The sequence below is a fragment of the Pongo abelii genome, chromosome 11 (assembly GCF_028885655.2).
Source record: "Pongo abelii isolate AG06213 chromosome 11, NHGRI_mPonAbe1-v2.0_pri, whole genome shotgun sequence".
Classification (NCBI taxonomy): domain Eukaryota; kingdom Metazoa; phylum Chordata; class Mammalia; order Primates; family Hominidae; genus Pongo; species Pongo abelii.
The window spans coordinates 125,653,597-125,678,615 of record NC_071996.2 but is presented as its reverse complement, the minus strand read 5'-3'; the positions used below and the strand labels follow the sequence as shown (position 1 = coordinate 125,678,615).

The 25,019-nt window shown below is 38.6% G+C and overlaps 1 protein-coding gene across 4 annotated transcripts in view; it reads left to right on the top strand.

Annotated features, from left to right (window-relative positions):
- Positions 1-25,019, top strand: part of PAX3 (paired box 3) — a 99,147-nt gene that overhangs the window by 56,704 nt on the left and 17,424 nt on the right. For 3 of the 4 annotated variants that reach the window (XM_024243437.3, XM_024243438.3, XM_009238162.4), the window contains exons 5-7: positions 10,038-10,243; positions 20,977-21,142; positions 22,014-22,228. In XM_024243437.3, the coding sequence (XP_024099205.1) occupies positions 10,038-10,243; positions 20,977-21,142; positions 22,014-22,228 (587 nt within the window). Of the gene's footprint in view, positions 1-10,037; positions 11,729-20,976; positions 21,143-22,013; positions 22,229-25,019 lie in introns of those variants that run through there. The other variant, XM_054549900.2, reaches the window with a different exon arrangement.

Here is a 25,019-nt window from a genome sequence, read left to right as displayed (position 1 = left end):
GAAGAAGTGAAGATATTGGCCACAGTTTTTCCTTCAACCCTCATCAATCCTATTCCTCAAATGACAATGCTGATATGATTTTATATTAGGGTAGCCTCTCTGAGTTCTCATGAATCAGGTAGGTAACATCACTCTAGAACTCATTTTTGCCCATCTGTAAGATGGGGATGACAGCATCCCTCCAAAGAGGGTTTTGTTAAAGGTGAAAGAAAATGCACAGCAAGGACTTCGCAGGGAGCAGGGATTGGGCGGAGGAAGCTGTTAGCAGGTCAGTAAGTAGCTGCTTTTCTTATATAATAATTACTATTATTAAGTTAATTTTGTCCATAATGGTAAAAAATCCATCACAAGAAGGGCTTTGAGATATCTGTGTTCTGCCTCTAGTTAGCCAGTTTACATAGCTATGATTTCAGAAGTAAGTTGTTCAATGGACGAAACACACTTGAATCAAAAAAACGTGGTTTCAATTGAGTTGTAGTAACAAAAACATAAGCAAAATCCCCTCATAAAACTAGTCTTTTACAACATGGTTTTTCTTTCCCTATTAAAGAAATATTTTTTTCCAAAGGAAGAAGGTATGTTGAAAAAATGAAATGGATAGAAACAATGACTTTAATCTGCTTATTTTTTGTTTGATCACTGATTTTGTTCTGTCATAGTAATCAACCCAGAATGACAGCATTTCTAAAATTCTGCAGTTTTGAATAAGTAAGATGTAAATGACAGAAAGGTATATAATTACTACAGGGAACATGATCTTATGTCCTATTTCATAGAGTTAATTATTTTCATTTATAACATCTTAGAAATGCATATTTAATTGTGAGAGATTAAAAACGCCCATTGTTCTTTCAAATTATTCGAAGTGTTCTTTCATTCTGACTCAATTCCATTGAATATCTACGAGTTGTCACATTTTTAGTAAGTAATAACTGTGTCAAGCTGTGCTGACAAAATGTCCCAACATAACTGTTAATAAGCATTGTCATTTTAAGCATGAAACAGTTTAGCTAATGATTTATCTCTTATAATGCAGCACTCGGGGCAGCTGTATGATTTGTCTCTTTAGCAAGTCAAGTAATTTCTTTAACAAAATGTTAAGCACAGATGGGCCATAAGCTGTCAGTTAACTATTATTGTGTCTGCATCTGCTTGCTTTCAACGCACTGTTTTATGTATTCAGTCAGTTACTTAGCGGCAGCTCCGTGAAAAGCTGAACCTACTCTGATTGGCAAATAAAATGTTCATTTGTCTCTTCTTCCTATTGTTTTGTTTTGGTAACACATGTCAGCAGCTCAATTACCCAGTTCATTAACAGCTCCCAAAGGACGTGATGGCCAGCCCGCGATAAGAGGGCAATTGTGGCACATATGGTCAATAATGGCCTCTCTCTTGGCAATTGTAAATAAAAGTCACTTGGCCCTTTTCCTTTCACGAGAACTACTGTTTTCCTGTTCCCCTTCAGTGTGCAAATTACCTTTCTGCGCTCCTTGCAATCCAATCCCAGTAAACTAGAACTTAGCTTACTGCTTTTAGAGACATGGAGCCTTACTGTAGATAGCAGCCCTGGCTCTTAATTTTAATTATGACTGATTTTTAAGCTCTTGGGTGGGGAGAAAGTTCTTATCATGGGAGACTATTCTTAGAACGCTGTTAGCTGATTAGTTAACTAATCAGTTTTCCTAATTGAATAAGGACACATTTTCTTGTGGACTTTCCTCTCTTTTTCTCTTTGAAATGCTTTGGTGGTAGTTACCATGGCGTTTTAAAAAGTCATTAAAAACAATTGCAAATAGAAATCTTTTGCAGGAGACTGTAGGAAAGGGCGATCTCATTCGTGTTGTAAAAGGAATTCTTGTTACACACATATACACACATAAGAAGCCACTGGGCTAATTTGGGTCAGTGTTAGGGTTCTCAAGCCAATAACAAATTCCTCCTCCACTTTAAGCCTTTGAAAGGAGTTGCTTAAACAGGTACGGATTGGTGGGTATTTTGTGGCCCCTTTAAGCAAAATGTTGCTTGTATGAGTGGTTGAAAAAGACACAAGCATGGTTTTACATAAACATACCAGTGAATACAGCTACTAAAAATAATCACTAGCAGGGCTGCATGAATGAATGAAGGAGAAATAAGCCTTTCTTGTTTGCTGCTGTTGTTAGAAAGGAGGACTTGTCGATGACCAGTGGTCAGGTGGTGGCTTGAGATGGAACTCCATCCAGAGAAAGTTTCCTCAAGGAAATGTGGATAGAAATCCTGCACACACCTGAAACTCAAAATTCTGGGAAGCTTAGGATATCGGGGGGCTTTGGGGCTGCACAGCTCAGCACTTCATAGGCAGCTTGCCGTGCCGCCAGCCTCTGCTTGTCAGCCCTTATCTTAAATAAACACCCAATAGTCCATGTTGTGCATTAAAAATAACTCCGGAGCAACGGAGCACACGGCCAGGCCCTCCTGGACTGCCCCCGTGGTCGGCCATATTCATAACCAATCTGTACTCTCCTCCCAGGGCAGCAGGCACTCGGGGAGTTGTTGAGTGTCAGGGTTTATTTGTGCTATTTTGATTAGCCCCAACCTGGCAGGAGCTTATTTTCCTTCTAATGACCTCGTGCTGTGAGACGGCAGCTTCCGAGGGAAGGGCTTGGGTCAGAAGGGAGGGGAATAGCGTTACTTTTCTCCAGCCAAAAAATAGGGGACTGCTGGGCAGGAACAAGAGTAGGTAAATGGCTGGAGGGTGTTAATTATATTTAGTGTTCTTGAAAGAACCTTTGCTCAAGAAAGCCCAGCATATCCTTGACAAAAATTCTATTTTTTTTTTGCACTTGCTAAAGAGTCTTTTGCTGGCACATTTCAGGGAGAAATCATACAGGGAATAAAAACAAAATGAGACCCCTTTACCTACCCCTCACCCCCAGCACCAAATAGACCATTGAACAGGTTATAAACCATCCCTCCCAGTTTATCAACTAACAATTGTTTATCAAAATAACAATTACTCGGACCCTAGTTCTGGGTTAAGAATTCTGGAAAGTTCAATGTATGGCTTGATAGTTACACAATGTACAGTTCTAGCTACACGTTAAAATTTTATTTTAAATCTCTGTTTTTTTTTCCACCTGCATATCTGTTTTCTTTTCTCAACATATATACAATTTTAAAATAATTTAAAAATAACATCGTTGATTACTTCTTAGCTTGTGAATTAATGTGGAAGAGAAGCTTCCAGGTGCTGAAGTCTCTCAACTGACTTGGATTAACCCCTACTGTGTATCCATTTCAACCTCCCCCCTCCTTCCCTCTCTGAAAAAAAAAACCCACCCCAACCTCCCCTTTCTCATCCACTCCAGCTTTCTTTGTGTCTCCCGCGCCCTGCCAGGCAGGTGTCAGAACCCTGAATGAGGGTAAATGCCCTGCTGATGGATTCCACAGATGGAGCGTGGAAATCGGTAGAATAGGCCTCAGCCACAGGCCATTTCTTGGGATCCAACAAAAGCCTCCAAATAAGTCAACAAAAATCCCAAAGATCACAAAGGGAAAATGTCATTTGTCATTTACTCTGGGTCTGCAAAGGAATATCAGTCTTGCTTCACTCCTCCTGACTTTCACCCGAGTAAACACGAGAGAGGTCATTCACATCTTTCTCAGCGTAAAAGGGCTACTTCAGATCAGAAAACAGTTAGTTGTCCCATTGTACCCTTCACGTTGAATGGCAAAACTCACAAGCACAGGAGACCTTCTGCAATTAGCCAAGTAGGTGCATCAAACTTCGAGTTGACCTGTTAAAGACCTTCTGGAATATACTTGTGAAATACCCTTAAGTGATCAGACTCAAAAGGCTTCATGGAGCTCTCAGGAAAGATTCTTATTTTTATCTTGTTCTTTTATCAGTGAAACACAGCTGGGAGTAAAAGTGCTGACAAATCTAGCTCAGAAAGATTAAAACCAACGAAAAGACCATCGGGTTTGGTATGAGGCCATCTTATAGTAAATAAACTATGACTAGGAAGTTCAGCCTCCAGAGATCCCTCCACCTCCTCCCCTGTAAATCACATTGTATTATATCTGGGGCAAACATAGAGTTTAAATGGTTGTCATGTTTTGATTCTTTAATTATTCAAATGAAACGTCTTGCTGAGAAGAAAGACAATGTACCAAATTCATGCTTGTGAATTATTTTGTTTCTCCATTTTTTGCCTGTCTCCCATCTCTGAATTATATTTGTCTGAACACCAATAATTACAGAATTCCACATGACTAAATCCCTATAAAATTGAGGCAAGATTTCATGTATAATAGTGTTAACTAGGATGAAATATTTCCCGAGGCTACAGAGGAGGTCACAAGGGGCTAACGGACAAAGACATACTCTCTAATTCTGTAATTCCTTCTTTAATTAAACTTCATGGTTAGCCCGCTGGTGGTAATACTTTTGCCTTCTCCTCCCAGTTTGATTTGTCTCTGAAGGAAGAGTTTGTAATCCTGTGGGGTATGACAGTTGCCCTGTGCTTGATCCTTTCTTTCTTTTTACTGACAATGTCCATTTTCCCAAGTGTAATCTTGGGAGTTAATGTGAGATCATTAGGATAACTAAAAATTTGGCTCCTGTGTCTAAAATTAGCTTGAGATCAAACTTTCTTATAAAGCACAGAGTTGAAATACTTTGGTGAGAGGTGATGCTTTCCAGTGATCACACTGGAGTTTCTGCTGAATAACCTGAGAATATCCTGATACGTTTCCAGTTATTCCTTCCTGCACTTTTGCTTCAGAAGACTATTTTAGCTCTTGTTATATTTTTATTACATTCATTGTAATGCAAAATACCAAAATTAAAACTTTAATAAAGATACAAAATGAATAATCAGTTCACCAGCTTATGATTATTGGCAGGTTCCAGACCGACCCTAGATATCAATGGTCTGTGATGGTTCTTAGTAAAGACTGCAAATGGTCAGATGAACTACTTTGATTTCTTAAATCCATTTAATATCTTGGCAAAGTTGATTTATTTCTTAGTGCCTTATTGTTGTTTAAAAACTATACCTTGGCAACATATAAAGATTTAAATAAGTGTTTGTTGAATTGAATCCATTGGAAAATTGTTTGGATTGGTGCATAATATTGATCCAACTCTAGCAGTTCTGTAGATTTCATTTTATGCAGGGCAGTTTTTGAAAATTTGGGATAAATGGTAGCAATAGTGGTGATTAGCTAAATGATTGATATTGAATTTCTGTTTTTGTTCATTTCTGTTATTTCTCTTCAAAAGAACTGTGTGTGTGTGTGTGCACGTGATAAAAGACTCAACACTCATTTAAAATACTCTAAGCTAGCAGCAAGCCAGCAAGCATGTCCTCTGAAGTCCCATAGATCTGGGTCAAATTCTAGCTTCCTTAGCTGTATGAACTGAACAATCTCTTGGAGTCCCAGTTTCCTTTTTCTGTACAGTGGGATAAGTACCTAATTCCTAGGGTTGCTGTGAAGTTAAGGGGAAGGGAGAGAAATCTTCATCCCCCTGGAAAGCATTGCTCTAGGGTCATTGGTGACACTGAGTTAAACTAATGGGTAAGCCAGATAATGGATTGTAAAGGGGTTTTAATAATAGAGTCAAAAATTTCTAAATCTGATAGCAATATAGATTGGGATAAAATCTGCATGTTTTTTGCAATTTAAAGCAATGAAATTTCCATTTAGAATGCTGTGCATGATGTATTGATATGGATTTTCTTATGAGATCTATTCTGGAATTTCAAATTTGGGAACAGTATCTCTAATAATAAAGGAACTTTTCTTTGTGAAGGTGTCTGTAAAATATGATTGAGCAACTTAAGTGTAATTTAAAATCTTCCCTTAATATTAAAATTGTACAGTAGTAATAGTACAAAGAGTTTATATTTAATCTAATTGTTGTATCCTGGCAATTTATTAACTCATTTACATAACTGTCCTGCTAAGACATTTGTGGTTTCCAAATCATAGCATTAGATATTCTATAGAGAAAAAAGATATAATTTCTTTCTATTAAGCTTCCTGAAAGAAAGCCTTGTTTTCACTTTCCATGTAATATTTAGAACTAGATTCTTTGTATCTAGTATCCAATTGGTTCTAGTAGCTTAAGTAAAACTGAATAGATGAAATCCAACAAAATGGCCCTCCTGTGTGCTCTTAAAATGGGATTTAAGTTTTAGTTTTGTTCTTGGTAAAAACTGGATGATTCTGCCAGGTGGTGTGAGTCTGTAGTCCCAGCTATTTGGGAGGCTGGGGTGGGAAGATTGCTTGAGCCCAGGAGTTTAAGACCAGCCTGGGCAACAAAGCAAGACCCTGTCTCTAAAACAAATAAACAAACAAAAATAAATGATTCAAATTGAGGTGATCATTGTGAATCAAGTACTGTATAAATAAATTTTATTTCTATTGAATTATATAAGAAATAGTAGTATTTCCATGTTTAGAAATAGCTAGTTTTTCCTAGCTGGCAGATTAATCTTGGGTTGCTGACTTTACATATTTTAAAGCCCACATCCCTTTGGGGTTTACAGATGGGGAAAAGTTAGAATTATCTTGTAAGATTGTGGCTTCATATTGCCAAAAATTATCTGGTTTCTCAAATAAGTTTCTAGCCGAAAAATCAGGCAAATCATTTCCTCAACATCTTCTGAAATTATACTATGTGGTGGTTTTCTCAGTTAGATGCAACCTTTCCATTGCTTTTGAATAAACAGTCTAGAAGTAAGAGTAGTGATTTGTAAGCTTGTTAAAGAGAGTTTTATTTTTGGTGGTAACAGCTGTCCTATTGAACTCTTAAATTCTGAGACATTTTTTTCTTTTAAAGAATCACCAGGCCCTGCTTTCATGGCCTATATTTATACTCAAAGTCAGGATCAAGGGAGCTTTTGCCCTTCTCCTCCACTGGAAGTTTTTGTCCTCCCTGAACTCACCTTGGGATACCTGCATTCCCTTTTGACAGGTGTACTGTCCTAAATTCTGAGGCTTTTACATTACTAGCTATGCTAGTTTTCATCTTTAAAAAAGCCCACAATCCTCTGAAAAAATTGGTAATCATTCTTCCAAACAATGCAGATATATAAATACCTGCTAAACATTCAACGTGATTGCCTCACAGACTTCCAAAGCCCACCTGAATAGATGTTGGGAGATGTCATAAGAGAAGAATTTCTATTTTAAGAATAAAGATGTAAAACAGTGGGAAATAAATCAGTGTTGGAGCAAATCTGAAATTTGCCCTGCACTTGGCATTCATTTAACGTGTCCTTATTAAGTGCCTACTGTGTTCTAAGGGTTCCAGCAGTGAACAAGGCAGAGAAGGGCTTTGAGCTCACCCAGTTTATATTCTGGGGGATGTTGATTTTTAAGGTGAAACACTGTGGTCTTGACCCTCAGGATTAATTCTCGCTGGTGCTTGTAAATCTAACCAGTCTTTTTCTTCAGAAACCAGAGATGATTTTGATTAATTGACCTGACAGTGCATGGCACATCATATTTACTTGAAAGAATTTAATAACTCCAGAGACTCCCAAAGGAAACATGAAAATTTCCACATACTATTATCCTAATGGGATCATAGTAAGAGAATGTGCAAGCAAAGATTTAGGGTTCTCTTGGGCAGAGAAAGTTTTTGGTCAGTCTTTAAATGCTATTGAGTGTTTCACCTGAATTCACTTTGGAAAGAAAGGTTAGAAACTGGAAGCACTGAAGGAAAATATTTTATGGAAATTTGTCTTCTTAGGGGAATATGTAATTTGTTTCTTAGGGAGCATATTGTTCACAATTTAAAAATATATATGTGGGAGTGACTTTCAGTTAACTGTGGCAGATGTATTTTATAGAGTTGAAAATTTTGAGAGTGACAAGAATTAATCTAGAATATTCTATAGAGGTGGTTCTCAGTGTTGTCTGGGGTCGATAGAATCAGCATCAATCACCTGGGAATGTGTTAGACATGCAAACTCTTGGAGCCCACCTCAGATCTACTGAATTGAAACCATGGAAGGGGATCCACCAGTCTATGTTTTACCAAGCCCTCCAGGTGATCCTAATGCTCCAAAAGCTTATGAAACACTGTTCTATGACTCAGCACAAATTATTGCTCATTTAGTTTAGCTTACATTTATCAATCATACATGTATATAAGTTGCATTGGGAGCTTTTGGAGTTTATAATGCAATGCACGGCGTATTTTTTAGCATGTTAATTGTCCTTTAAAATATTGCCACAGCTAAAGAAAGTCTAGTTTTCTTTCTTTAAGTTAATAGTAAAATATCCTAACATAAGATTTATGTTAAATGAAATAATTTTATATTAAATTAGATGATAGAAAAATCAAAAATAATATCTAACACACATTAGATGCATTATATATAATACTTCTCTTTTGTTTTATGCACATGTATTTGTTTTCAGGTATATTTTAAAAAATTTATCACATACACTATTAATTTATTCTATTGCCTCTTAGTTTCATAATATTTAGATGTGAATAAAGTATGGAAGTATTAAAATGTTAGAAACTGAAAATCACATTTATGGGTTCATTTTGGATGTGTACCATTTGGGGCAGTTTAAAATTTCTACTGAAATAGAATGAAATTTTAGATTTCTGTAGGGCAGAGTTAAGTTGGAGTTTAAGATAAAACAGAATTAGAAGTATAGGACTTACACATTTTCACATTGCTTCTAGCACCACCTTCATTTCCCCAGGTCCTATCAGCCTGAGGGTGCAAATGAGTTAGTGTGACATTGACATTAATAATCTACAATTTTCTGTCTTACTGTTGCATTTACTGACAGTAACCTCAGCCCCTTCTTTACAGGATCCCTTAGTTATTTGGGGGAATTTTCAGAGCACATTTGGATGTGTTCAAGAGCCAGGCTGCTCTGGTTCCCCCTCTAGGCTCAGGGTCTATGGCCTGATAACGCTTTGACAGAACTTTGCCCACTACCCCAGCATCTGGGGTCTCGGGAGAGGGCTGCTCTTCCTGCCCGCAGCCCTGGTCTGATGCATTCTCCCTCACACTGCAGAACCCTCTATAGCCAGCGTTGCTCTATTACTGCAAGGGTTCACTTTGCTATGGGATCCCTAATGCATTCCTAGCAGAAACAGGGAAAATGCCTGCTCCACCCCTGCCCTCATCAAATTCTGGCCTGGAAATGGAACCCCTTGTGCCCAAGTTTTGCTAGTTGTAGCCACAGATTCAGACCCTGTTCTTACAGGAGTACTAACCATTTTGTATCATTAACGTAATTTCTATCAAATTTCCCACTTCCCCCTTCTCTTGCCCATGTACCTGCCCACTCAATTTTGAAATTCCCTTCCACATGTGAGTATAAGCAAATACACACAAGTTTTGTGTGTGTTAGGCCACCACACAGTGGCTTCAGGGGCATTTTTGTCTTATGCAGTTGCTCAGGGCCACACACTCAGAATGGCCCTGGGATTGGGTTAATGATCTGTTGTTGCCTTCTTGAAACTCGTAATATTCTTTTTACAAAAGGGATCATACTTTTTTTTTTTTTTTTTTGGCATTGGCTTTCTTAAATAAAGCAGCTGTCCTGGACAGATGCCCACCTACTCAGCAGAGACCCAGACTCTAAACTTCAGTTTAGGGACAGTTCACAAGCACCCATTAAGTAGTAAGCATAGGGCCATACAAATGGAATAAGGCCTGTCCCTGTTTTCTAAGAGCTCATAATTGGCCTAGAATGACAGATGCTATAAGCAATTATTTCTGCCTAGGGGACAGAAAGATAGAGTAGGGGAAGAGATTAAATATTATTTAATGATGCAGGACTGCATGGGGGCGGGGTGCTTGGTGTCCATGGAAGACATTGGGAATGCACTGTAGACCAGGATTTGAATTATTATGGGTTGGTTAGACTTGTTTTTTGATCCACATTTATTTTACTTTAGGTATAGGGACCACTGTAATGGGGTCTTGCAGTCGGAGAGAGAACTTGGATTCAATCTCAGTTTTATTTTTTTGATTCACATTTTATGATGTTTTTTTCTTCTGTGCTTTTAGCCTCAGCACCCCAATCAGATGAAGGCTCTGATATTGACTCTGAACCAGATTTACCACTAAAGAGGAAACAGCGCAGAAGCCGAACCACCTTCACAGCAGAACAGCTGGAGGAACTGGAGCGTGCGTTTGAGAGAACTCATTACCCTGACATTTATACTAGGGAGGAACTGGCCCAGAGGGCGAAGCTCACCGAGGCCCGAGTACAGGTACTGTTGCCCAAACCTCTGCGTCCTACTTCAGTCCAGATAGAAAACAAACAAGCATCTTCTCATCTAAAACATATGTCAACCCCCACCAAAAATATATTAGGAATGGCCCTTTACTAGGGATGCATATCGTTAAGACTTTGATGATTATTACTGACAGAATACAACTATATCATTTACGACACACAGAAGTCCACCACTTCACATGACTAACTCAACGTTTCAGGAATCCTTATTGTACACCAGCACTATATGGACTTTGGGGGTGATACACAAGTAAGAGCAAATAAATTTTGAGTGGTTACTCTGTCCCAGGCATTATTTTAAGTGCTTCCCATAAATTAACCCATTGAATCATTATTAAAATCCTAGCTGGGTACCATGATTGCTACTCTCCATTTACAAATAAGGAAACGGAGACTTGGACTATATAAGTAACTACTCAAGGTGGCATAGCTGAAAGTGAGTCTAGAGATAATTGGATTACATACGCTTCATCTCTGTGACCTTTCAATTATGAAAATGTGCAAAGGTGCATAATGTGAAATTCCTTCATTTAAGGATTTTATAATTAAGATGCATTTCAAGTAATTATATTACTTAACATGTTGAATTATCTTTTGAACTCTTAGAGGTGCTCTGAACCTTCTGGAAGGTTCAGATGTAATATGTTTCTATTGAGTATAGCTTAATGTTTTCATCATTAATGAGGAACTTCTCCCTGGAGTTAGTAAAACAGTGTTTGAAAGATGGCAGATATCTTAGGGTATCCTGGAACTCCTCACCACCCTAGAAGTTAAACTACCTTGTCTGCAAATATTGTGTGTTATTTCCAGATTCTTAACTTGCAGGCTGGGGACTCAGCAGTGGACTAGTCAGTTGACATGGTCCCTAGATTGATCAACACGTTCATAGATGCAGCGAATTAACTCTCCTATTACAGAATTTTACAGAAATAGCCTCTTCCAGGGTGCAGAGCTCAGAGAGATTGTTTTCTTCAAACTTCCATATGATCATCATAGTGCTAGGAAAGTCAAGGAATGCTAAGATCAATTAAGACAGTTCTCTCAAGGAGCTGCAATCTAAGAAAGGTAAAATAAGTAAACATACAAATAATTTAAAAATAACACAGACGTGATATTTTTGCACAGAATATTTCTGCACAGAAGTGCAGAAAGAGAAAAAGTGCAATGGAGTTGAGAAGAGGAAAGATTGAGTTTTTGTTTTTTGAGATGGAGTCTTACTCTGTCACACAGGCTGGAGTGCAGTGGTGCAACCTCAGCTAACTGCAACCTCTGCCTCCCAGGTTCAAGCAATTCTGCCTCAGCCTCCCAAGTAGCTGGGATACAGGTGCTTGCCACCAGGCGTGGCTGATTTTTGTATTTTAAGTAGTGATGGGGTTTCACCATGTGGGTCAGGCTGGTCTCGAACTCCTGACCTCGTGATTCGGCCACTTCGGCCTCCCAAAGTGCTGGGATTACAGGCATGGGCCACCGCGCCCAGCCTTTTTTTTTTTTTTTTTTTTTTAAATTATACTTTAAGTTCTGGGATATATGTGCAGAAGGGGCAGGTTTGTTACATAGGTATAACACTTGCCGTGGTGGTTTGCTGCACCCATCAACCCGTCATCTACATTAGGTATTTCTCCTAATGCTATCCCTCCCTAGCCCCCCACCCCACAACAGGCCCTGGTGTGTGATTTTCCCCTCCCTGTGTCCATGTGTTCTCATTGTTCAACTCTCACTCATGAGTGAGAACATGTGGTGTTTGGTTTTCTGTTCCTGTGTTAGTTTGCTGAGAATGATGATTTCCAGGTTCATCCATGTCCCTGCAAAGGACATGAACTCAAGAGATGATATCTTGAAGGAATGAAGAGAGGTACATGAAGAAGGCAGATTTAATTTTTTTTTTTTTTTTTTTGAGACAGGTTCTCATTCTGTAGCCCAGGTTGGAGTACAGTGGTACAATCACAGCTCACTGCAGCCTACACCTCCTGAGCTCAGGTGATCCTCCCACCTCAGCCTCCAAGATAGTTGGAACTACAGGTGCATGCCACTATGCCTGGATAATTTTTTGAAGAGATGGGATTTTGCCATGTTGCCCAGTCTGTTCTTGAACTCCCAGGTTCAAGCGATCCACTTGCCTTGGCTTCCCAAAGTGCTGGGATTATAGGCATGAGTCATTGTGCTACCCCAGAGGGCAGATTTAAGATGAACTTTCCAGGCTAGATAGATATTCATTGGACCAGGTGCATAAGGAGAGTATATTAGTAATAGGGAATTATATGAGCAGAGGCACAGAGAGGTAGAAGTGGTGAGCTACATGTAAGATGACCTTTCTTTTTCACTCTAGTCATATTGGGAGAATAGTTAGTTTGATTAGAATGTAAGGAGTGGTAGGGTGGTGGAAGAAATAGGGTTTGGTAGCTAGGCTGAGGACATCCTGTGGAGGTCTTGGGTTTCAGGCTAGTGAGCTCACATTTGATGTGACAGGGAGTGGGGGCTATGGCATGAGATAGGTAGTGGCAGTGGGAATGGCAAGGAAGAGATGGTGGTGAAGGTATTCAGAGGTAGAATGGGCAGCCAATTGTGTAATCTAGAAGTGGGGAGGAAGGTGAGTGAAAGGAAGAGTTGTAGATACACCAAGGTTCACAGGGCTAGTGTTTTAAAGTTGGGAAATCTATTATCATTGGGAAACAGAGTGTTTCTCCCCACCACACAGTGTAGAAATAACCTTTATTAACGAAGTCATAATATTTCAATAGAAAAATATTTTAATACAGTACTGATATAGTAATATTATATAATATAATACCATATAAATATTATATTAACCTAACATTAATATTATTATATCAATATTATGATATTAACATGCATATTAATATAACAGTGCAGAGAAAAAATCTGTATCACAATCAAATGGGCAGACAAAGTAAATCATATTATAGTAGTATAATATTATATATAACAATGTTATAAATAATATGTTTCAAATCTACTTTGCTTTTATTATAGTTCTGCGATTACCTACAAATGTTAGGTGGGGTCCAATCATGCCTCTTTTGAGTGGCCACTATATTCCAGGATTTGGTACCTGTCCTCTGTAACTGGCCAAGCCCACCTACTAGATCTGGTTTTTTTTTTTTTTTTTTTTTTTTTTTTTTGAGACAGAGTCTCACTTTGTTGCCCAGCCTGGAGTACAGTGGCTTAATCAAGGCTCACTGTGTAGCCTCGATCTTCCAAGCTCAAGTGATTCTTCTGCCTCAGCTTCCAGAGTAGCTGGGTCTACAGATGTGTGCCACCATGTCTGACTAATTATTTTTCTATTTTTTTGTAGAGCTGGGGTCTTGCTATGTTGCTCAGGTTGGTCTTGAGCTCCTGGACTCAAGTGATCCTCCCTCCTCGGCTTCCCAAAGTGTTGAGATTACAGGTGGGAGCCACTGGCGCTAGATCTATTTTTAAAATAAGCCGAGTATCAGCTTTGAGCTCAATGTGAGTAAAAAAAAATAAACATTTATTGTAAAGAGATCAGACAAGGAGTGTGATGGAAAACTGAGGAGTGTTCGGTGTTGCTCTCTTTCATTCCTGCCTTTGTCAAAACTAAGGATGGAGACAGAATATATTTCAAACCCATGTAGCTTGTACAGCACCCAGCATTCTCATCTGGCTCAATGAATGTCAAAGGATAATAATAATGGCCCATTAACTTTCAGAGGACATGGGATCAAACCAATAAAGAGTAGTTCATACTTTTCCATATAGTGACATCCTCTTCGAAGCAGGGCCTTCATTAACGTAACAGCTGTCTTAATGTGGCTTTAACCCGGTGACTCTTGACATTCCTTATGGCTTCTTTAGTTCCCTTGAGACACATCACGGCTTGCACCACGGCTGTGATCTATAGCCTAACAAATTCCCTAGAACACCCAGCATATGGATCTTTTACTTAACCCAGCAGGAAAAAGAAGGGAGTAGTTAATCACTGATTAAAATGCCAGAAGAAAATCCTTTAGTTTTTAGAGGATCTGGGAAAGCAGTAGTCAAGTCAACTCAGTTTGAGTGATAGCCAGAAAGTGTGAGTTAGTTTAATTTGGGGCACCTGGGAAAACCAAACACGAAACACCCCCCAAACCCCAAACCATGTCTACATTTCATTTTTTTTCCCCCTGAGGAAAAATATTTCTACACTCTTCTAAATAGAGATGGGACTAAAGCTATAATAACTTTAGCCTTTGTCAGTGTTTTATATAAATTCATTTAGGCTGTAGCTGTGTTGAGTTTATATCATAACCAAATCTGAATACACAATGTAAGAATTGTTGCATACTAATAACTACTTGTCTGGTAATAATAACACTACAAGGGTTTTTTTTTTTTTTAAGATGATTTGCCTAATTCATCTGTAATGAGGGTGGCTGTTATTAATATTATGCAAATAATGACAAACATCAAAGTTTTGTGGGGAGGAATTACTTGCAAATATTAATTAATTAATTTTTTTTTTTGAGACAGGGCCTCACTCTGTTGCCTGAGCTGGAGTGCACTGGAGTACAGTGGTGTGATCTCTGCTCACTGCAACCTCTGCCTCCTGGGCTCAGATGATCCTTCTGCCTCAGCCTCCTGGGTAGCTGGGACTACAGGCTTGTGTCACCACACCCAGCTAATTTTTGTATTGTAGAGATGAGGTTTCACCATGTTGCCGAGGCTGGTCTCAAACTCCTGGAATCAAGGAATCCTCCTATTTTTGGCCTCCCAAAGTGCTGAGATTACAGGTGTGAGCCACTATGCCTGGCCCAAATATTTATGATGTGCAAAAGTTTTAGTAAATATTCCATCTAAGAATCCCATGAAGTAGGCAAGTAACATCCTCTTTTACCATGAAGACAATGGAAGACAGAAAAAAAAGTTACTAGGGGAAATAGAATTTAACTGGGAGTCAGATAATATGGGTTTCGTTCCCAGTTGACAAATGTGTTTTGTTGAGCAAGTTACTTAATCTTGCTGGAATCCTTTTGGACTTCACGTTTTTAATTTTTTTAATTTAAAAAAATATGGGGTTGGTTAGATCACATGATCTCAGCTTGGGTTCATGCCCCACCAGGATAATCACGGATGGACTTCAGGAGATCTGGGAGATTTGAGATTCGTACACAAAATTTTGCTCCTTTGCTTGTGTATGTGTATATACAACTGTTAACTAGAGAAAGGGCCTCTGGCTTTCATTATGTGCTCAAATACCTTTCCCCCATGCCCAAATTAAAAACTAGTAGAACGCATAATTTCTCAGGACCCTTATAGCATCGGTAATTTAGGATTCCCAAAAAATAACAATGGTGATTCCCAAGGGTCCTGAGAAATCGTGCATTTTGGGAATGACCCAAATGCATGATTTCTCAGGACCCTTGGGAATGAGAAAGGGAATGAGAATATGGCAGAATCCTTATAGCATCAGTAATTTGGAATTCCTAAAAAAGCACCATGGTGATTTAAAGCTGTCTAACTGATCTGTATGGTTCAGAAGTTCAGATAGGTATAGAATATCCTAAGCTCCATAATGAAGCAAACATATGTTCATCCTGAAGCTCTCTGCAGGAGTTTGCTTTTGGGATGTATCAAGATGCAGTTGAGTGTGCGTTTGTGTGTATCCATGGTCTTTTCCCATGCGTGGGAGCATGGCATTCCTCCTGTTCAATCTTGCCCATCCTGTTTCCAACCTGCTCTCCAAATGGTGGCCAAAGTTGGATAGCAGCAGTGATAGGAAGGCTGGGAGAACCTTTTATAGCAAGAGAAAGGAGGTGAGAGTGAAGGAGAAGGTCCAGGGAAATGAGCAGCTTGCCCTGAATTTCCCTACTTGGAAAGTACTGTACTTGGCACTTCAGCATTTGACATCCTGAGTCTAGTATTTAACCAAAGGTTTTACAATCTTGTTGTGAATTCTCTTTCCAAGGATTAACTATTATGTTGTCTCCCCATTTTTCAAATTGCATTTGAAATAATCCGTCTTGAATAATGTAAGCTGAATTGCCTCTGAGAACACCACCAAAAATGTGAACCAGTAATTTATTGATGGGCAAAATTAGGCTGACACCATGGGACAATTAGCACTAATCCATGAAACTTGGAAGCAAATTTGACGTAAGCCTCCATTCAAGTCAAACCGGCTTTCAATTATTTGAGGTGTTCTCTGGGCACTTTCCTGTTTACTCACAGACACAAAAGGCTTTGGCTGGACACCACAGAGTGAAGGAAACAAAACACAGCTTCAATTCTTGGTTTTCTCAGATAGAAGGGTCAGTGTGAGACTTTTTATTTAATAGCCAGCATTTATTGAACATTTAATATCTCCTTGGCATTCTTTTGAATGCTTAGATTGCATTGTATTTTTAATAGTCACAACAGTCTTGTGAAGTAGTTTTTGTATTCCCTATTTAGCACATGGGAAAACAGAGACCCCCAGATATTAAGCAAATTGTTCATGGTCACAGAAGTATTCATATAAATGAGGAACTGAGACCCAACTTTTGCCCGGTCTGCATTGCACACATGTGAATAAGACGTATTGTTATATCTTTACTGTAGAAAGTACTAGTTTCCCCATCCCCCCCGCCCAACTTGTAATATTGAGAGTCTGAACAAATTGGTTTGCTTACTCATAAAGAGAAAAAATTATGAAAATTTCTTTTCTAATTATTATCTTTTTTTCCTAGTTATCATGATGTTATGGGGCTTTTTCAACCAATTTAAATTTTGTTTCAAAAAATCATTGGACATTATACTACTAGAGAAATGCATCTAAAGATCATTTTTCAAAGACATGAAATATGGCTTTATGGAAGGGCTCAGTAGAGAGACATACAAGTTGGGAAGTACAGGGGGCAGATAAAAATGAACCAGGCTGCAGTTTATCAAATGAAATAACAACTTGCTTTGAGGGAGACTTTTGATGTAATATTATACACGCAATGATAGGCAATTAACTGTGTCTAATAGTATAGTAGATTACTGACTAATTTGTGCCTCCTGCCCCGACTTCCTTAACATGCTAAGTGTGATGTGGAAGGCCAGGTAATCTTGTGTGGGGATAGTAAAATCACATTTAATTGTAGATCATAGAATTTCATTTAATGGTGTATAGCCAACTTTGTAAAGCTTGTTCTTTCCACCCTACTGGCAAAGACATTGGGTGGTAAATTTCTGTTCTCTCCTAGAACATCAGTCATAGGCCAGTTTGCCTCTGTTGCTACTGCTATTCTTTTCAAAACAAGAGGAAATTTCTAGAAAGTGTAACCACTGAGTTATAAATCTGTATATTTTAGATGAACTTATTCAGTGTTATACACTCACACATGCCATTCCATAGATTATTCATTGATCGTATGTTAGGAATTAGTGACACAATATTGAAAGAGTTATCTAAGACTTAGGAGTATCAAGAAAATTTCAGCTAAATGTGGGCTGATAACAGCCTCCTAGGATCACTACGCTTGGTTCGTTCAGGTATTGAAAGTGAAGGTCATTTCTAGGGTACTCTTTTTAGTCTACTAAAAATAGAAAATTTGTCTTTTTTGAGTTTCAAAACATAAAGAAGGCAAAGACCAGTTCTTAATTTGCAATGTTAGTGTTTTTTTCCTTTAATACTTCTTTTGGAAAATTCAGCTGGTTCTAGGAAATGCAGAAGGCTGGCAATGGTAAGGTGATTAAAAAATCAGGTTAAATGGCCAGAGACAGGCAGGCCAGTCCTCACTAAGCCCTGGTTCTCTCAGGAATAGCCCTCTGGATTTATTTAGCCTAAATTTAAACAACATTTAAATTCCTTCCTTTGGGAATCTCTTTTAGCTCTTGCTGAAGGTTTGTTTTTCAGTAAAGATTTGCTTCACAACAATTTCTCTTCATTTTTTATTGTGGATCTAATAGATATTGTATTATAAATATAAAGACTTTTTAATCCAACTCCTGGTGGGTTTACTCAATGTCCTTGCTACCTATTTATATCATTTTAGAAAATATGAAAACAAACCCCCAAACCCTTATATTCTTACTGTGTTTGGATTCTGTCTTTTGAAGTTATTTGTAGAAACTCATGATGTTTCTTCTTTATTATTTGAGCAAAGACATTTTTGTTTCTAAAAATTGGGTTGTGGTGGAGTTAGAATGAACCTTGAGTCAATAGTAACTTGAGATTGATGGAGAGATCAGGCTTCACCACCCCTGGGTTTGCTTATCTAAAGGTTACAGAAGGCAGGTGGCACAGACAGATTGGCAACAAATCTGGCAACAACCGAAGCGTACCTTTCTGAGTTCTTCATAAAGGGTTTCACCAGTGGAATTGAGAATAGTAAATCTTCATGAGTGAAGTTACATCAAAACTTTTGGAAGTCCAGTTCTCCTCCCAGCAATATAAAGCTGGAGATGCACTGTACATTGCTGGTCTAGATAGTTGCAGAGGACTACCTGATCTGAGCCGGGATTACCTCCTTAGTCTTGACGTATTATAATATAAACTACAACCACAGTGTGTGGTATGGTACAGTGCACTCAGGCATGAACATGACCCTAATTTCCCACCCTCAGCCTCCCCAGGCTAACACAGTTTGTTCCCAGAACTTTCTTGAAAATGATTTTCTTACCCTGATGTCTTTCGGAGCCATGATAACAGGCACTCAGACTTGCAGTGAGAAAGCACACTTAGTGCAGACCTGAAATTAAGTGCTGTTCATGGTTCTATTACCCCAGGTGGCAATTTATTAAGTTAAGTAAAACTCTAATTCAATTATGTATCAACATGGGAAGATATTAACTTACCTTGTTTTCCTGTTGGAAACTTAAGGAGTATTAAATGTTGATGTTTCGAGGAAGTTCAAACAGCTTTCCTTACCAGTATCTTGCAACAATGGCGGGAGAAGACAAAACTCTTTTCAGACAAATGCTTGGGTGAGTACCAAAAGTTTGAGCAAATCCCTTGGCAAAGGATTTATTAAATTGAGCTCTCCTGTTCCAGAAAAAATCTTTTCCTCCCCTTTTAAATGATCTGACTTTAAAAATTACAATTAAGTTGCAAAATTGTTAACATTGCTCTGTAAGGAAATCAATTCTCATCTTGTCTTAAGCTGGCCTCCTGTAACAAGCTGCATCTGCCTGCCCTGTAGGACAGAAAGGATGTCACTTCCATCTCGAGCAATCGCTCATCGAAATTAGAATCAAACTTTAAAATGAGCTGAAACTTTCTGCTTCCACTTTAGAGTTTTCCTGATTCTCTGTGCTTCCAAATGTGGAGTTTCTACCTCTAGCGAGCAATTATTTTGGTCTCCTTGACTGCTCTGTGAATCCCATGAGGACAAGGCATCAAACTACCAGAGTGCAGAGATCCTATTTTATTCCCTTTATATCCTTCTAACCCCAAACACAGTGCTGTCCTCCATATTAAGTTTCAATGGGTGGCTCATGCCTGTAATCCCAGCACTTTGGGAGGCTGAGGCAGGTGGATCAGCTGAGGTTAGGAGTTCAAGACCCACATGGTGAAACCCCGTCTCTACTAAGAATACAAAAATTAGCTGGGCATGGTGGCGGGTGCCTGTAATCACAGCTACTGGGGAGGCTGAGGCAAGAGAATCCCTCGAACCTGGGAGGCGGAGGTTGGGGTGAACTGAGATCCCGCCATTGCACTCCAGACTGGGCGACAGAGCAAGACTGTCTCAAAACAAACAAAAAAAAGTTTCAATGAACTTTTGATGTAGGAATTAGAATATCTTTAGTTGGTAGAAATCCTCTCTCAATTTAGGGGAAACATCATGTGTGCTCCGTGGAAAAATCACCCCAAGTTCTACATTTAAACTCTGCAGGTGTAAGAGTTGGGCAGGAGCACAGGACCCATGAAAGGCCTTATATCACAATTTCTCAATAGTTTAGATATTCAGTTACATTTCTTGCTGCCATGATTGCCCTTTCTCTCCATTGACTCATACAAAATACTTGGGCTTTGAATTATTTGAGGGCATTTTATTATATTGTATCAGGCTTTTCTGAATGTACCTGGTTAGCATAGTGCTTGACACAGTGTGTTCTAGGAGCTTAAAGCTGTTGTTGAAATAAATAAGACACAAATGAATTATTTTAGTTAAAGAAAGGCTTTCATTTCTTGAAACACTTACCTCTTTGGCATTTATTTCCATTGAGATCAGCGCAATGTTTCATATTTTGGAAGAGATGAAAAAAAGGCTCCACTTATCCTCTGTTCAATTTATGTGACCATCCAGAAGCTATACCCATAGTGACCACAGAAATACAGAGACAGACTAATAAGAATATAAAATACAAGGCTTGGTGTAAAAGGCAAGGCCAAATTTAGGACACGCGTCATGCAGGGGTCACAGAGGCTCATGTATCCTCCCCAGAAGGCTGTCTACATGCACGTGGGTGGGTGTTGAGGGTAGGGAGGGGAGTTCCTGTTGTTCCTACTCCTGCTCAGTGACTCCTGCCCATGGTCCTCATAAGGTTCATGGGGGCTGTTGTTGCAAAACCATGGTGGGTCCCTGAAGCCTCTCTACCTTCCTTTGACACTAAACTCTTCTTTTACTCCTGACAATTCGCTCAAACAACACAGAAGGCAGAGAACTCTTGCATCTATTTGCCCTGTCAGTAAGAAGCCTCTAATCTGTTTTAGCATGAAAAATTCATTAAGAATGTACTATTATTTCATCAGTGAAATCCTTAAATTTTAAATTAAATCCATAGGTCTGGTTTAGCAACCGCCGTGCAAGATGGAGGAAGCAAGCTGGAGCCAATCAACTGATGGCTTTCAACCATCTCATTCCCGGGGGTTTCCCTCCCACTGCCATGCCGACCTTGCCAACGTACCAGCTGTCGGAGACCTCTTACCAGCCTACATCTATTCCACAAGGTACCGAGAAAGAGTCAAGGAGATTAGAAAGTAACTTCCAGGCGATTTCTCTGGTGGATATTTTATACAAGTGAATCCTTCTGCAGTGCTGACACCATGTTGTTAATTATAATACATCAGGTTGTCCTGAACGTACCTATCCCATTTCAGAAAAATAGTTTGTTCTATGATGTATCAGAATATCTCTAGATAAACTGTGCTGTAATAAATATAATTCCATTGCAGTATTTTAAAACAAAATGACCTTCCTAAATAACCGTGGGATTTGCTTTTCTTTTGTGAAAATTTTGCCTCTACGTTTTACTCCAGTTTGCAACTAATTGGAATTTGATGATGCTTACCAACTGTAGGAATAATAGAGGGAAGGTAAGCTTTGACAAAGTCATTATTTGTTAGCACACAGAGGTGAATGGGATAATGTTAAATTATAAGACCCGATTATTTTGGATTATGAAAGAGCATTCCAGGCATTTGAAACTGTGTTATTACACAAATATTTAGGTGCTTTAAAAGCATATTTGATAAGAAATTCGAGACTTGCAGTCCTTATATTGGTTAATTCTCATATTGATGAATAACATTCACTACCAAAATATGCTTGTTAGCATTGCTAATATGATTTCTGCATTTGTATTCTGGGTGAGCCTGCCGTGAGAGTATCTATGTTACTTACAAGTATGTGCAGAGACAGGTGTGACTGTATCTGTTATGGGTGATTCTACACCTGCATGTTAAGAAATGCAGTTTGAAGTGAACATTTGATTTGATCAATAGATGCTCCTGATGGCCTGGTGGCTGATGAACTTTTGCACTGAACTTTCTCTGCTGGCCTAAAAGAAAACATGATGGTTGACAATCTTTTTCATTTCAGCCGTGTCAGATCCCAGCAGCACCGTTCACAGACCTCAACCGCTTCCTCCAAGCACTGTACACCAAAGCACGATTCCTTCCAACCCAGACAGCAGCTCTGCCTACTGCCTCCCCAGCACCAGGCATGGATTTTCCAGCTATACAGACAGCTTTGTGCCTCCGTCGGGGCCCTCCAACCCCATGAACCCCACCATTGGCAATGGCCTCTCACCTCAGGTCAGTCCCGTGTTTCTAGACAGACGATTTGCTGTATACCAGAACCAAATACTCAATTCCCTGAGGCAGTAGTGTAATGAATTGCCAAATTTAAACCATAATGTATTCTTTATACAAGCCACATGATTTCAGTTTTCTAGTTTCCTTTCTCTCCACCCTTCCTACTGGCTTCATCAAAAGTTGTAGCTTAGACTTAAAATTCAAGTGATTTTTGATATAATCTTGGAGACTTTGTGTTCATATTTAGTTGTGAAGGTGTTTGCCATGTTTTGTCTTCTCCATCCTAGTTCTGGGCTTTGGTTAAGAAGCTTGCAAACAGTGGCAGGTTTTTTGTTTTGTTTTTTGTTTTAAATTGTATTTAAAATTGATAAGGTTTCAATCAATTGATAAGGTTTTAAATTGATGAGGTTTCAATCAAAAGCACCTCATAAGAAAACACTAAAGCTTTGACAAAACAATCAGAGAGGAAGCAAACAAGTCCTGTGGAGAGAGACCCAGCTGATGACTACCAACTCTGGAATAAATGAGTTATAAATGCACAAATTAGGGGAATTACTGCTCTTTGGGACTATATAAATATTTGAATGTTGTAATTGTTTTTCTAATTTGCATTGGACTATGAGCTTTTCTTAGGGGATCACATTAATAAATTGCCTTGATAATTGCATGTGAGAGGGTTGGTTAAATTTCCTACATGTGGCATCTGTCTGAGGTTGACATTATTAGCAGTTGTTTAAATACAGATCCCTTGATTTTATTAGAGAGTGCTTGGCCCAGGTGGCAAGGATAGCTGCCCAGTAAATTTGGAGAAATGTCACAAGGGGTTGCAATCTATAATTGCAATCGAGAATCTCTTCAGAGAGTTTGAACAGCTTTATCTGTTCTCAACCCCCTTTTTCCTCTTAGTGGTTAGAAAAACAGAGAGAAGCTCAGAATGACACAAATGAAAAGTGAAAAGACAATTATACTCAATTACACACTAATCACTGACTATCACCGCTGCCTAAGCACCAAGAGGGCATTCTAATAGGCAGAAAATGAGATTTTAATGGCACAAAGGGTGGCCAAAATAACGACTCGTATATCTTTGCCTCTTCGTTTTCTTCAACTTGTGGTGCGTGTCTTGGGAGTGGAGTTCCTGGGCTCTGCACAACAGTGATAACTGTGAGCAGCTGAAAAGTTCAAAGCTGGAGGAGTTGAAAAGAATGGATAGCAAAGGCAATGAAATAAACATTTCTGCCTAAAGGCAAAAGTTCATAAATCCTTTTTTGTAACAGTAAATGTAATTAAGTTTCATAGATTCCTATAGCACATCCTGGGATAAAAAAAAAATTTGAGGTGGCTTTAAACCTCAGCTGAAAAATAACAACATGAAAACAATGAAAGTGCTTCCTACAGGACTTTAATACATTTTATTTCCAAGTACTGGCATTTGTGAATGTGATTTCTACATGAAAATCATGGACTTATATTGATAGAGTCATCCTTAAAATACCCAGATTCATGGCATATAAGCTTCTTCCACAACTTAGACGTAACATCAGAGGTACTTATCTCTGCAATTTTTTAACATTTGTAGTTTTGGGGGCTGTAGAAAAGCTTTTCATGAACATGATTTGGTTGAAAGTTTTAATAAAAGTAAACTCCCGCCCTAGCTGCTTCTGCAAGGTGAGATCCCAGATTCCATTGGCAATTCTTAGTACCTTACTTTATTCAATAGCAATAAAACTAATAAGAACCTGTATTCTATAGGTGAAACTGGTACTTTCTTGTATAAGTGTATTATCTTGTATGTTATGATGTGTATTCTTTTGTATTATATAAGTATCACATAAGTAGAATTGCTAGAATGTGATCTCCTAACTATTAATCCTTGACTTCAAGAAGCCTGGCTATGATTCTGGAGTTGATGGTAGAGCAAAATCATTCTAATACTAAGCAACGGAAAATTCCATAGGCATTTTTTCCTGTATTTCTTTACTATATCTTACATATTATGGTAATTCCTTATTACATTGCAATATGCAGGGTATTTTGCATTTCTGCCATACATTTCCACCTCAAACCACCACTAGGAATTTATGTTCTCTTGGTTTTTGTAGCAACCCCACTGAGTTAGGAAAGAGACAAATAATATGAAGTTCCTCCTTATTTCCTCAGGCAAAATTAAAGAGCAAAGGACAATGAGTAAATCAGTATCTTGCCAAACATATTTATGCAACAATGGAGTAGGAGAATTGGATTCAAACTTAGATTTCTGTAGACTTTGGGCTATATAACTTCTCTGTAATGACACTATTTAAACAAGAGGTGCCTACACTACTTTTGCTTGTCTGGCTTTCTTAAAAACATTTTAAAGAAAAATGTGAAGCAAAGAGCTCATGTCTAACACCCTGGTTTACTTGTTAACTAAATAAGAGACTAGAGAAAGGCTTGTGATCTATAATAAGTCACTGCTTATTATAGAGTACTTATGAATATATTGGATCATATAACACAGACAATGTTATGCTAACTGATAATAACTAATAGCGTTATGATTACCATTTCTCCTTTTCCTCACTACTTACTCTTCTACTTCCTCTACCTCTGTCTGGTTATCTAATATGCAGAAAAAAACCAACTGAGGCCCAAAATGATTGTCACCTTCTGCCAGCCAAAGGATTGATAGGGAGGGAATTAAGACTAGAATCTAGGATTCCTGGTTCTTGGTCTAGGATCTTGTCCATTATAGTCCAGAGTTGAATGAAGAGAAAACAGATTTCATAAAAAAACAGTTGCAGGAGGTTTT